At 43.3% G+C, this 12,816-nt stretch overlaps 1 protein-coding gene across 21 annotated transcripts in view; it reads right to left on the reverse strand.

Moving 5' to 3' along the window:
* Hdac8 (histone deacetylase 8) overlaps window positions 1-12,816 on the reverse strand; it is a 235,006-nt gene that overhangs the window by 25,237 nt on the left and 196,953 nt on the right. For 20 of the 21 annotated variants that reach the window (XR_015451047.1, XM_004872670.3, XM_087210552.1 and 17 more), the window contains one exon: window positions 2,693-2,798. The exons of the other annotated variant lie outside the window; for it this stretch is intronic. Coding sequence is in view for 19 of the 20 variants with exons in the window: in XM_004872670.3 (XP_004872727.1) it covers window positions 2,693-2,798 (106 nt within the window). In the remaining variant the exon portion in view is untranslated. The remainder of the gene's footprint in view (window positions 1-2,692; window positions 2,799-12,816) is intronic. 21 annotated transcript variants of the gene reach the window in all.

Here is a 12,816-nt window from a genome sequence, read left to right on the forward strand (position 1 = left end):
ATGGCTAGAACACAAGGCTTTATCAATATGAAAGGGATGGCTACATGGAAAATCTGAACATCTTTCATATTCTATAGCCATTCTACTTGCTGTCAGCCCTCCCTGGCTCCTTCTCACCTACTCTTAGCTACTTAATTTCTCTCCTTCTTCATATCAATTCTTTCCTATACAAAGCATTACCCCTCCCACCCCAAACAACCGTGACTCATCTACCAACCTCTGTATTCTCATGGTATTCTTTTCATTGTTTTCCTGTTCTCCTCATAATGTACAGAGTTCTAGAATCTTAGGGTTGGAAGGAATCTTAACAATAATTTAGTCCTGTCATCACCCTCCAAGGCAATAGCTCCTCTACAGTATGACAGCCAAGTGATTATCTAGTCTTTACTCGTATATCTCTAGTGACAAAAACCTCATTCTTTTCTGAGTAGCCTGTTCCACTTTGGATAGCTCTCATCACTGGAAAATTCTTCCTTCTACTGAATTAAACCTGTCTTTTTATAATATCTACCCATGGGTCCACCTCTGTGCCTTGAGGCAACATAGATCCTGTCTAGTCCTCTGCTCTGACAGCCTCTTGAGAAGAAATATAAAGTAGAGATCACATCTCCCTGAGTCTTCTTTCCCAGAAAGGCTCACCCAGGTTTTCCAACCAGACCTTTTGGAGCCTTGGCTCCAGTCTTCATCCTAGTCCAAATGACCTCCTGGAACATGCTCCTATTGTCTAGAGTTCATAAAAAGAAATTGATACTACATCAGCATTTCTACAGGCCACCTTGCTCTGGTGACTCAGACTGAGCTCTGTCAACTAAAACTCCTACTTCTCTTTCAGATATTATTCTTATGAGTGCCATCTTCCCATTTTGTCTGTGTCCAGTTGCTTTTGAGGACCCAGCTCCAAGTCCATATGTTTTCTCCCAGTTTAAATTCATTGTGTTATAATCAGAATATTGCTTTAACCAGTTAGGACCTTTAAAAAAAAACTTGACTTCCATGTAGCTTCTATGTCCTCTAGGATCTATTCTTTTTCCATTAGCCTTTATCCTAGCTTTTGGTCTCAAATCTTGGGCATACTCAGGTCTGCACACGAGCAAGGAGGTGAAGAGGCTTGTATAGTGTCTGTTTCTATTGCTTTGTCTATGTTCTACCAGGATTTAAAGCCTGGGGTGGGGGTGGGGTGGGGGTGGGGGTGGGGGAAAGTTGAGGGACGACATTAAGAGAAGTTTGCCTAGGATCAGTCCTGAGGGAGAAAGGAAATATGTTCTGGGTCTGAAAGGAGCTGGAGGAAACCAGGGTAGGATTGCCAGTGTTCAGCAGGGCTGGGGCACAATGAGAAGGACTGGAGAAAGGCCAATGATGGAAGGATTCTGAAGGCCTTAAAGATTGAACAAGGGAGGGGGATTTGGTTAAGAAGCGAGGTCTTGTGGGTTCAATAGACAGTAAGTGATCAGAGGGAGGCAGCTTGAAACAATAGTCAGGAGAAGCCTGAGGGTGATGGGAACTTAAAAGGGCCAATGCTGTGAGTATAATCATGTCTTTGTTTTATTGACTTAGAAAATTTTTTCTGGCCAAAGGAGTCCAGGACATGGAGTCCTTGCCTATAGACTTTGCTGTTGTCATAGACTAGGATCTGCTAGTGGATACAGGTCTTAATATTACCCATAGCAAAGACCCTCAGGACATAGCACGTTTCTTCAGACTGACTCCAGTATGACACAGACTTTCCTCTCATACTGGATTGTATTCCAACATGGGAGTCAAAGGTAGGTAGGAGAAGTGGAGCTATCTTGGTCATTTTATGAATAACTACAGGAATTTCACTCCTCTGATATTTTGTTTTCCTAACTCTGTAAATAATTTGGATTTCAAAACACACACACACACACACACACACACACACACACACACGCACGCACCCCACATGCATAAAATCAATAGGCAAACAGCTGACACTTAAAATGAATGGTAGATAGGAAGTGAGTTGTAAAAAGGTAGCTAGGACCAGGAGGGGGGCTCTATTGGACAGCTGAGGGTAGTGACCCCAACAACTAGAGGGCAGAGTAATCAGGAGGGCAATGGTCTGAGGACTGCCATTTCCTCTCTGCCCCATGGCCAGAATGATTCCTGGGTAGTCTCAGGGAAGGAAAGGAGGAAAGCGCAGCAGATCCAGCCTGCAGCTCCATCCCCAGTACTCTGGATGAGACTGGGGAACCAACTCTCAGGGCATCAGAATGCCTGACTACTCACTGCAGTTCTGTAGTCTTTCAAGGCACTGCTGGACCAAAGGATAGCCACACTAGAAGAAAATGTCAGCAAGCTCCTTTCCCACCCTGACTCTCTCAAGTCTAAATCAACTTGAACTTCTCTCATCTTAAAGAGGGTTGCACTTTTGGGCTTTTGAAAGAATAAGGGCCGCAGGGAATACTTTAGAACTTATTTTTCCTTGGTGGTACCAAAAGCTGAACCTTTTGTCCTTCTGAAGGTGACATTAGTTGGCCAAATGACAATCCCAACCAGAATGGCCTGTGTAGAATCCCAACTACAAGCTGTTAGGCCCAAAAGAGGTTTCCTTTCCAAGTCAATGAAATGATTAGCCACCAAAAGACAAATGGTACTTGAGGAAGTCCCTGCTGATAGGCCATCACAAACTGGATGGAATAAAGAGGGCAGGGTGGGGCAGGATTTTGCTCACCTTTGATGTAGTTGAGGATTTGTTGGATTCTGTGGGGCTCGTTGCGATCTGGCCGGCAGCTTGGCGTGATTTCCAGCACATAATCAGGACCATATGCTGTGAAAAACTGTAGGGAAAAGGGAAAGACCCAAAAAAACAAACTAAACCACATAAGACCTCCAAACCAAACCAAATACAAACAGAACAATCAAAAGGAACTTACCACTACTGACAAGACTAGGGAGGCCTCACTGGGCAGAGCAGGATGATACCGCAGGAAGCCCTGCCCTGGTGGCATCACTCGGCTCATTTGGACCTTCAGTAACAGTTCACTGCTAAATTCTTTAGCTTGCTGTTCAAGGGCCTCTCTGCTCAGGTCTCAAACTTTTCTCTCCAATGACAGGTCTTCCTGCTCCCCGTTCTCTAGCCACACTAGACTGCTCAGTGCCCTTGCCAGTCATCCATGCTTTTTGTATTCCTTCCCTTGGGATCTTTGCCACTGCTCTTTCCTAGGGCCTGTGAAAGCCCACCCCCAGTCCCTGCTGCCTGTGGCAAGCCTTCCAGGCACAGCTCAGATTCAAATGTCACCTCCTTCACAAAGCTGTCCCCTTATCCCCCCCCCCACCCCCCTGCAGCGTTCTGTTGGTATCTCTAATGACCCTAGTTCAAATAGACAGCGCTTGCTATCACAAGCATGTCACTTGCTGACTGCAGTGGGGGCTATGAAAATGGATAAGACTTCCCCTGGATTCTGTACTGGATGGAGATTTTTCAACATAACTGGCTCCCCCCCACCCCCAACTGTGAGCTCCCTGAAGGCAGGCAGCCCCTGTTTAGTTCATCTCCTGGAACCTTAAAGACTGACAGCTGCCTATTAGCTTTGGTTGCCTTGAATTCCCAGCCTTAGGCATGGCAAACAAGTCTAGTTTCTCTACTTTAGTTTTTTTTTCCTCTGCAGTACAGTTTATTTCTTTTTAAAATCAAAGAATCAAAGATTTGTGGATTCTATTTCTAGCTCACTAGATGACTCCTTGTGACCTTTGGTGTCACAATATCTGACTCAGCTTTTCTGTTAGGGCCCACTTGGGGAAAAACACTGTGACAAAGGGAATCATTCATTTGGGATAAGTCCCTGAATGGGAAAATATGCAAAGCTATGATTTCTGTTTAGATTTTAACAGAGATAGTATTTGTGCATACTCTCTGGAGAGAGAGCATATGGTCCTTCACATTATATGCTCTCAATAATGATATTGTTAGTTGCTAAGTAAACTAGAGAAATTCAAATTCCACAAATAAAATGGCACAGTGGACATGAAAACAAGGATTCTGATATGTGTTATGATTTTGATGCCATTCAAAGAGCTTCTAAGAAACAATCCAGAGCTACTGTCATTGTCACCAAATTGTCCTTGTTGAAAGTCTGGATGTACATCTGGTACCATGGGAGATGTTGTGGAACATCTTGAGGGATTTTAACAGGGTCTGTGCAATTCATGAGACTAACTTGATGGGGAGATGGCTTTTGCACATCCATGACTAGAAATACTACAGTTTAATTTAAATGAAAACAATCAAGACTGTGCCAATACTTCTAATGCCATTTGTATGTGTGTGCTGATCTAGAAAGGCAGAGGCTTAGTCCTTCCTGCTGGAGTTATTACTCCTTTCAGGATGCCTGACACTCTGAGTTCCGGAAATGGAATAGACCTTGCAAGAGGCCCCCTTTACCAAGCCTATATATGGAGCAGACAAGAGGCATTACCTGGGGGACATATCTAGAAGTTAACCCTCACCATGGCAGAAGAAATCTGAGAGGCCTGTATTTTTAGTCAAAAAGGGCCCCTCAGTCCCAGCCTGAGGCCCTTGTGGACTTGGCTCTGGAAGAGAGGTCTTCAAACAGGTGTAGTACCCTTTCCTGAAGCAGCCTCTTCTCCAGAAAGTGTCAAGTGGTCCACTTATCTCCTGGCTATGGAAGACAGGCTTAGAGAGCAACAGAGGAAAAGCAGCTGCAACAAAGCAGCCTCTCCAGGAGACCCAAACCCCTGGCATCAAAGTACTATAAAAAATCAGAGACAGGGTTCCTAGCTGAGCTACCAGAGAAGGAATGTTTTGTCTCCATTTGCGGAGATGACACTGCTGATCCTTTGGTTAGCAAGTCATGTTGTGGGCCTGAGGCTTTGGAATAGCACGTCCTCCGGTGAGCACCTACTGTGTGGTTACCCACATTCTCCTACTACAGTTCTCTGACTGAGAGCACACAGCTGCTAACTATATGGCCAGCTGGGGCCAGAAATGACAGCCATGTGACAGAACTCAGCTCTACTATGATTAAGCCTCTTGTCCTGGCTTCATATGCACCTGGCTCTAGCAAACAAAGCCACATGGAGGGCAAAGTCATAAGCAACCCATTCTTTGCTGAAGTAGGCTGCCTGCAGGTAACAGCCAAGTCTGGATTCCTAAACTTCTGTCCACTTTTGCCAGTCAAGTGTTATTTCCAGGTCCCACTTATTTGTGGAGTTAGGGACGCAGATGCTTTATGAAAGTCTAAGTGTTGAGAGCTAGTTTCACATGGCAGCTAGCTTATCCTGGTCTTGGGAGACTGCTTGGAGTCAAGGGAAGCACTAGGCACTAGGAAGTCACAGGTTGTATCTAAAGCAAAGGTGGTGCCTTCTTCCCTCTCTGGCACTGCCATGACATTTTTCTGCTTCTGCCTTATATTTTTATTTTTGCACTTATTAAATCTTCTCTACTGGACTATGAACTCTATAAAGGCAGAAACTTGTCATGTTCTCTTTGCATACCCTACAGAGTCTAACTGAAGTCATCACAGGTTTTTCTTAAATGTATGCTAAATTAAATTAATTCTCCAAGGGTTTATCTAGCTGTTCAGTTCATTCAAAGAGTCAACTCATAAAATGAACAACTTTTCTGGACTCTGGAGGCAGCATGATGAGGTAGAATGAGCACTAGCTTTGGAGCCTGAGGGAGCTGGAATTTGGTGCCTGGATTTAGCTGTGTGCCTCAGGTAAACTTCTTAATCTCTGTTTCGTCATTTCCATCAGAGGGATGATAAATGCTGACCTGGTTGGGCTGTTTGGAGTCAATGAGGTAACATCTATCAAAGGGCCAAACTCAGGGCCCAAGGACCCAGGTAGGACTTTGATAACTGTGAATTCCCTTCTCCTAGGGTGAGAAGCCCTTGCCTAACCCTGTCTCATTCATATCTTGAAGAATGTTGGGTGAAGCGCTTGGGGCTGAGATGGAGAAAGAGCTTGTTCCTCTGGCCAGACCAAGCCTAGCCATCTGTTTCCCTCCTCACTTGCTTAAATTATCAGTTTAGCCGAAGGCCTGTGGGGAAACAGACTTCTATCAGAGTTTCTGGTCCTATGGTCCTGCCACTTGTTACTTATAGGCGAGGTGGAGAGGAAATATGATCACAGAAGGCAAAAGAGATGTTGGGGTCGGGAGATTTGGCCAGCACTACAAATAGCTCGAGGCCCCACCCTGAAGCTGCCCTTCAGCCCCAAAGAGGAAAGGAAATGGGCACTGTAGCAATCCTATTCCCAGACAGGTGGAGCAGGGGATGAAAGAGGCCAGCCGGACCTTCAAGGGAAAACACTGGCTTTGATCTCTGAAAAGGAAGGAGGGAGGTGCTACCCCCTTACTACTCTTTTCCTCTTTCCCCTCAGTGCTCCTTTTGCTTTTTGGGTTTCAATTTAAACATTTTCCAGGGGAATATGGTACTGGGAATGGGGCAAATGGAAGGTATGAGGTGGGGTGAAGGGATGGGAGTTATAGGTAATGGTTTTCAGTCTCTTCCTGACGCAGGAATCAATGAATAAAGGAATGTAAATAGCTCAGCTCTAGTCAGTTCAGCACATGTTAATGCTCCTTTCTTGCTCAATCCTTTCCAGCTCTTGCTCACAGAATAAAAACAGCATACAATTAAATGTTTGGTCAAAAAGACCTCAGAAGAAGTCTTATGGTTGCTGTTATTCTACTGTAATCCTGTTTGGCCACAGGAAACCACCTCAACATTTAGCAAGTATATACGACGTTTCAGGCTAGGTTAGTTGCTGGGGTACAAAGACAGTAAGGCATATTCAAAAAGAGGGATTATTATAGAACAGCGTAATGAGTGATATAATAATATTACCAAAATAGAAATAATGACAGCCAACATTTATCACAGGCTTATTATGTATCACACACCTAAAATGTCTAAGCACTTTTCACAAATCAACTAACTTAATTCTAACAATCAAACTATATGGTAGGTGCTATTACTGTTTTGGATCTGAAGGACAGAATAGTCAGAAGTCACACAGCTAGTACATGAAAAGCTGAGATTTGAACTTAAGTTATTCCAGAGGTCAGTGCTAACCATATGGAGCCTATAGGCTACCCCAGGAGAAGTGACTGTGGACTGGGGTCTGGTGAAAGGAGTTTAGGGGGTGGGGCAAGGTGATCCCAACAGAACCTGGGCAAAGGTAGGGAGCAAGAGAAGGGCATGGTGGCACACGCCTGTAATCCCAGCACCCAGGAGGCTGAGGCAGGACGATTGCTATCAGTTTAAGGTCATCCTGTGCTACATAGTGAGTTCAAGCCCAGCCTGAACTACATAGTAAGAATCTGTTTCATTCCCCCCACCCCCCCAAAAATAAGATAGAGAGCAAGAAAAGAACAACACATAATTAGGTATAATTAGATGTGGCTTGGGGGTAGGGTACAGGGAGAATCAGGACACAAGGCTAGGGAGGTAGGCAAGAGTTTCATGGTAGGCCCTACTAAGGTGTTTTCCCTTATCCAAGACTAGTAGTTCCATGGGAGCAGACCACTGTTTTGTTCCCTGGTACGATGCCATTTCCCAAGACAATGCTGACACCTAGTAGGTGGTAAGTAAATATTTGTGAGGTAAAGAGTAGACTCTTGGGGTAGATACAGGAAGCTTTTAAATAAGGGAACCAACAAGTCAGCTGTGCATGTGAGAGGGCTCACTGACTGTGGTGTGGTGATTGTAGGAATGTGAGGAGGTACACCAGTTGGAAGGCCAGTGTGGGGTCCAGGGGGGTGCTCATAGGGCTAGAATGGGAACAGGTGTGGGAGGAATGGAGAGAAAAATCTTTAAGGCATCCATCTATAGGACTAAACAAAGAATTGGATGTGGGGAGCATGGAAGAGGGGAGTCAGGAATTTCTGGTGGTGTGGGAGGAGCATTAGGAGGATGAAGGCAGAGGAGAGAGCTTGGGTGTAGGGTGCATGAGTGTGAAGGGGGAATTCTAATTTGGAGTATGCTACAGGTCAGGGTCCGGGTGACACGGTGGCCTATGTGAAAGAGTGTGCCCCACTGAGGAGAGAATTAGACAAAATATGTGCTGTAGATTTGGGAATTACCAATGACAGAAAGGGAAGGAATCAGCTGAGACTGTCTTGGCCAGCAGGGCATGGGCTGGGGGCTTACTGCAGAGAAGAGGAGAGGAGAGCAGCAAGGAAAGAAGCACAGGGAACAACAGCACTTCAGAGGTGGTCAGAGGGAGCAGAAACCATTCTGGTAATAATTTGAAATCTTGCACAGAGGTTAAATAAGAGAGGGCTTTTTGAAAAATATCTTCTGTCTTGCCCATGGGAAGGAGATCCTGGCTGCAGCGAGGTCAGTGGAGGGTATGGACAGAGGCCTGACTAGGGTGGGCCGAGGAGTTGGAGGGGAGGAAATGGAGATGAGAATGATCTCCTTTAAAAAGGAGTTTGGTAACCAGGCACGGTGGTGCAGGCCTATAATCCTAGCACTCTGGGAAGCTGAGGCAGGAGGATTGCAAGTCTGAGTATAGCCTGGGCAAGTTAGCAAGACCCTATCTCAGAATAAAATAAAGTAAAAAGGAATGGGGATGTGTAGTTCAGTGGAAAGGCCCTGGGTTCAATCCCTAATACTAAAAAAAAAGTAGAGAGAAGTCAAAGTTGATTCTTAAGATCTGAAATCTAGGTGAGTGGGAGAATCTCAGTGCTACTGACAGAAACTGAGGTAAACTAGCAGGAAGAGCAAGGGTAGCTAAGCAAAGATGGTAGGCTTAGTTTCAGTTGAGTTTGAGATGAGAGTAGGCATCTGGGTCACAATGTCTAGCAGGTGGTTGGGGTGTGTGAAAGTGAGGTCTGGGCAGGAAATCAAGGTACAAAATTGGGAGGTCTAGATACAGAAGGTAGTTGGCGAGTAAAGAGTTCTAATGAACAAAAGACAAAGAGCAAGCAGAGAGGAAAAAAATGAGAACAGTGAAATCTTCTGGAACTTCAGGGGTGAGAAGCAGCACAAGCAAGATGCTTGAAGGAAGACACTTGCCAAGCTGGCAATATACTCCCATGGCTAAAGCAGCCTCCCCTCCCCCATCCCCCCGTCAGTTGGGGACACATGGCATTGCCTCTGTCTAGCTCCCTGTAAGTGGCTCTCAAACTTATGTTAACTCCAGTTTTACCTTTTCCTAAAAATTATACTCAATTCTATTGGGGCAAGCCCAAGGTTAGTACCAGTCTCTCTAATAGACCTGTGAGGTTTTTGGTTGGGGATTTTGTTCCTGTGATATAGTAACACTGGCCCTGGCAAGGAAGAGCATTTTTTTGTCCCAGCTTACCCTGTGAACAGAATTCATCAGAATCAGAATAACACAATACCAGCACTTTGAACACCACTGTGATTTTGTATGATGCTTCTTAACTTTTCATATATTACCAGTTACACCGTCAAAGAGCCTGGGCTTAACCAGGATGGAAACAAAAAGCCTCTTTTCCCAGAAAAACATTTCTGTTTACAGGAAATTCGGTTACATATGTCATTGATGGTACATTTTGAGGACACAAAATTGCAGTGGCATTATTGGGAGTAAATTTTATTGCCATGGTTTTACAGCACAAACAAAAAATAATAACTCTATTACTTACTAGACTGGACTGAATGGAAAGAAGTAGCACATCAAAGGTGACTGCTAGCAGGCAGGTGGGTGGGGGGTTTAGTAGCATCCAGAGCATGACTAAGAGGTCAGGGAGACATGGGCTATTGGAGATAATGTTATACGTGGAGTGGACATAAGGATGGAATAAAAAGTGGACTCCAAGTTGCTGGAATGGAATCCTGGTATCCTGTCTAGACTCCATCTGTATCCCACTGTGGTACTCACCTCACTCCTTGAACAGAGTCGGTATTTTAGGACAGCATTTAAGAGCTGTTTGTTTGAATGAATGAGTGAATTAACAGGATACGGAAATAGTTTCTTTTTTTTTGAGACAGGATCTTGCTATGTATCAGGCTGGCCTTGAACTTGCTGCGATCCACCTGCCTCAGCCTCCCAAGTGGTGGGATTATAGGCATGCATCGCTATGCTTGGCTATGGAAACATTTCTATTATTGAGATTGTTCTTTTTGTTTGCTTTATTTTTGCAGTGCTGGGAATTGAACTCAGTGCCTTGCATGTGCAAAGCACACATTCTACCACTGAGCTTCATCCCTGGCCCTTCCGACTAAAACATTCAGATGTTTTAGTGGCATTTTAACTACTGGTATTGAAAAAAGTTTATTAAGCAAAATAGGTAAACCTGGGACATATTATCTTAGTTTAGCAATAATTACATTTAAGCAAGTGGGGCTTTTCAGAGGTGGCTGGATCTAGGGTGTGTGATGCTGGGATTAAGTGTGTGATGCTGGGATCAAGGGTGTGTGATTACTAAATTAGTCCACTGATTGGTTTGGTATAGTTCTTGGAGTGGATAATGGGAAGGCCCTCCTGGGGTGTGTTACCCACCCTAAGGATGGGTAGCCTGGACAGAATATAAAGAACAGAACAAGGACTGCTAGGGTCACTTGTCACTTGCTACTTTGCTGCCTTCAGCCCACCATGAACTGTTTCTCCTCTGTGATGCCTTTCTGCCATGCCACTCGGCTTTGGAATCAGCCAACTAAGAAATGAAACTTCTAAAAACTGTGAGTTAAACAAACCATTCCTCCTTTAACTTTGGGTGTCAGGAGTTTTGTCTCAGCAATGAGAAAAGTAACTAAGGCAGTGCCCAATATTAACAAGTCTTATTTCATTGGTTAAAGTTCTTAAGAGACTTTTTGAACATGTGTATGGCCCTTTTGTGTATTTAACCTAATTATATGGTTTCTATATTAGTCAATTCATAGCAGTATGTGTGTGTGTGTGTGTGTGTGTGTGTGTGTGCGCACACAAGCATATATTCTGTTAGGTGGTGAGCATCATTCTAGACCTTGAGGAAAAGCTGAAAGGAAAAAATGAATAAGAATGAATAAAAAAACCCTGGTATTTATACACAATGGAGTATTACTCTGCCATAAAGATAAACTTGAGGCATTTGTAGGAAAATGGATGCACCTTAAGACTGTAATGTTCAGTGAAATAAATCAGATATGCAAGCTTAAAAATCACATGGTTTCTCTTATATGAAAAACTCAAAGTGTAAATAAAGAGCAAAATAAAAGATAGATAATAGGAACTAGGGACATAGATATTGTTCAAAGGGAAAGAGGACCAAGAGATGGAGTAGTAGGAAGAGGAGTGGAAGGGGATAAAAAAGGAATTAAGATGTTATCTAAGGGGAAAGGAAAGAAGGGAAAGGAAAAATTATGAGAAGAAAAAAAATGGAAATGAAATCTATGTAAATAGGGAAGGGTGGAGAGGGTGAAGGGCGCACAGGTAATGGGGAAAAAAATAAGAACCAAGATATATCATGTACAGGTACAAGCACCCAATGATAAGTGTAAATGATAAGTGATAAAGTAAATGTATCGTATACCTAAAATGTACCAATAAAAGAATTTAAGGAAAAAAAAAAGATATGTTATCTACATGTACCAACTCCCTACAAGGGATGTAAATATTACAAACATGTACTAATAAAAAAACTAACAAAATTAATAAGGTCTGGTGACTGTTCTTAAGGAGATAAGTATCTAAAAAGAGATATAATCACAGTAAAGGCAGAGGAACAAAACTAAGCTAAACCATGTGGTGTTGGTTAGAGTACAATAAAATGCCCTCACATGTATGTGTGGCACTGGTCATGATCCTAATGCTAACACCATAAATAACAGTCATGAATTTGAACATATGGCTTCAGATTTTCAGTCAAGTGGGCATTCTACTATACAGTAGTACCTTGGTACATGAATTTAATTTGTTCTATGATTTTGGAAAAGATGGCCACATTTGTGTTTGTGTGGGAAAGATGGTGGTGGTCACAGTTGTCACCCAATGCGGAGTTTGCAAACAAAAACAAAATTTTGCCAAATGCCTCTGTTTGCAAATCAAACTTTTATGCAAACAAATGCATTTGTGAACTGAGGCACCACTGTATAATGAAGTGATCAAAAAGTGGTTAAAGGCTGAGATTTTTGTTGGATGTGAGGGTGCACACCTGTAATCCTAGCACGCTGGGAGACTTAGGCGGGAAATGTGCAAGTTTGAGCCCAGTCTGAGCAACCTGCCTTAGCAAGAACTTGTCTTGAAATAAAAAATTTTTTAAAAGGGCTGGGATTGTAGCTCAGCGGGAAGGCCCTGGGTTCAGTCTTCAGTACCATCCCCCAAGATGATAAAAAGAAATAAGAAAAAACAAAAAAAACTGGGGTTTCTGGAGTCCTATGAGATGAGCTTGAAATCTTTTCTTTTTTGTATGAGGGATAAAACTCAGGACCTTGTGCTTGCAAGGCAGGTGCAGTGCTGCTGAGCTAAATCCCCAGCCCAAGCTTTAAATGTTTGATCCACCATTTACTAGCCATGTGATCTTAGGAAAGTTACTTAACTGTTCTGGGCCTTGGTTTTCTTGTTTGTAAAATGAGAAAGAATAACAGAACCTACTTTATAGGGTTGTTGTGGCAATAAATGAGTTAATTCATGTAAAGCTCTTAGAACAGTAAATGCTTGGTAAATGTTATTATTAAATGTCATATATTCTCTTCTCCACCCCCTCAATGTGCTTTATCAACTGTACACAGAAATGGAGTTCTGAATGTAATGGACAGTGATAAAAATCAGATTTCTTTACAAATGTCAATTCAGACTGAATAACAGTGAATTTTGAAGATCTCAGGCTGTCTCCCAAAACCAGTAAGCCAGAAAGAGGGGCAGTGAGATCAAGAACAGAAG

This window comes from Heterocephalus glaber, unplaced genomic scaffold (assembly GCF_053883595.1).
Source record: "Heterocephalus glaber isolate CG9 unplaced genomic scaffold, H.glaber_assembly_v1.0 deba00001145, whole genome shotgun sequence".
NCBI lineage: Eukaryota > Metazoa > Chordata > Mammalia > Rodentia > Bathyergidae > Heterocephalus > Heterocephalus glaber.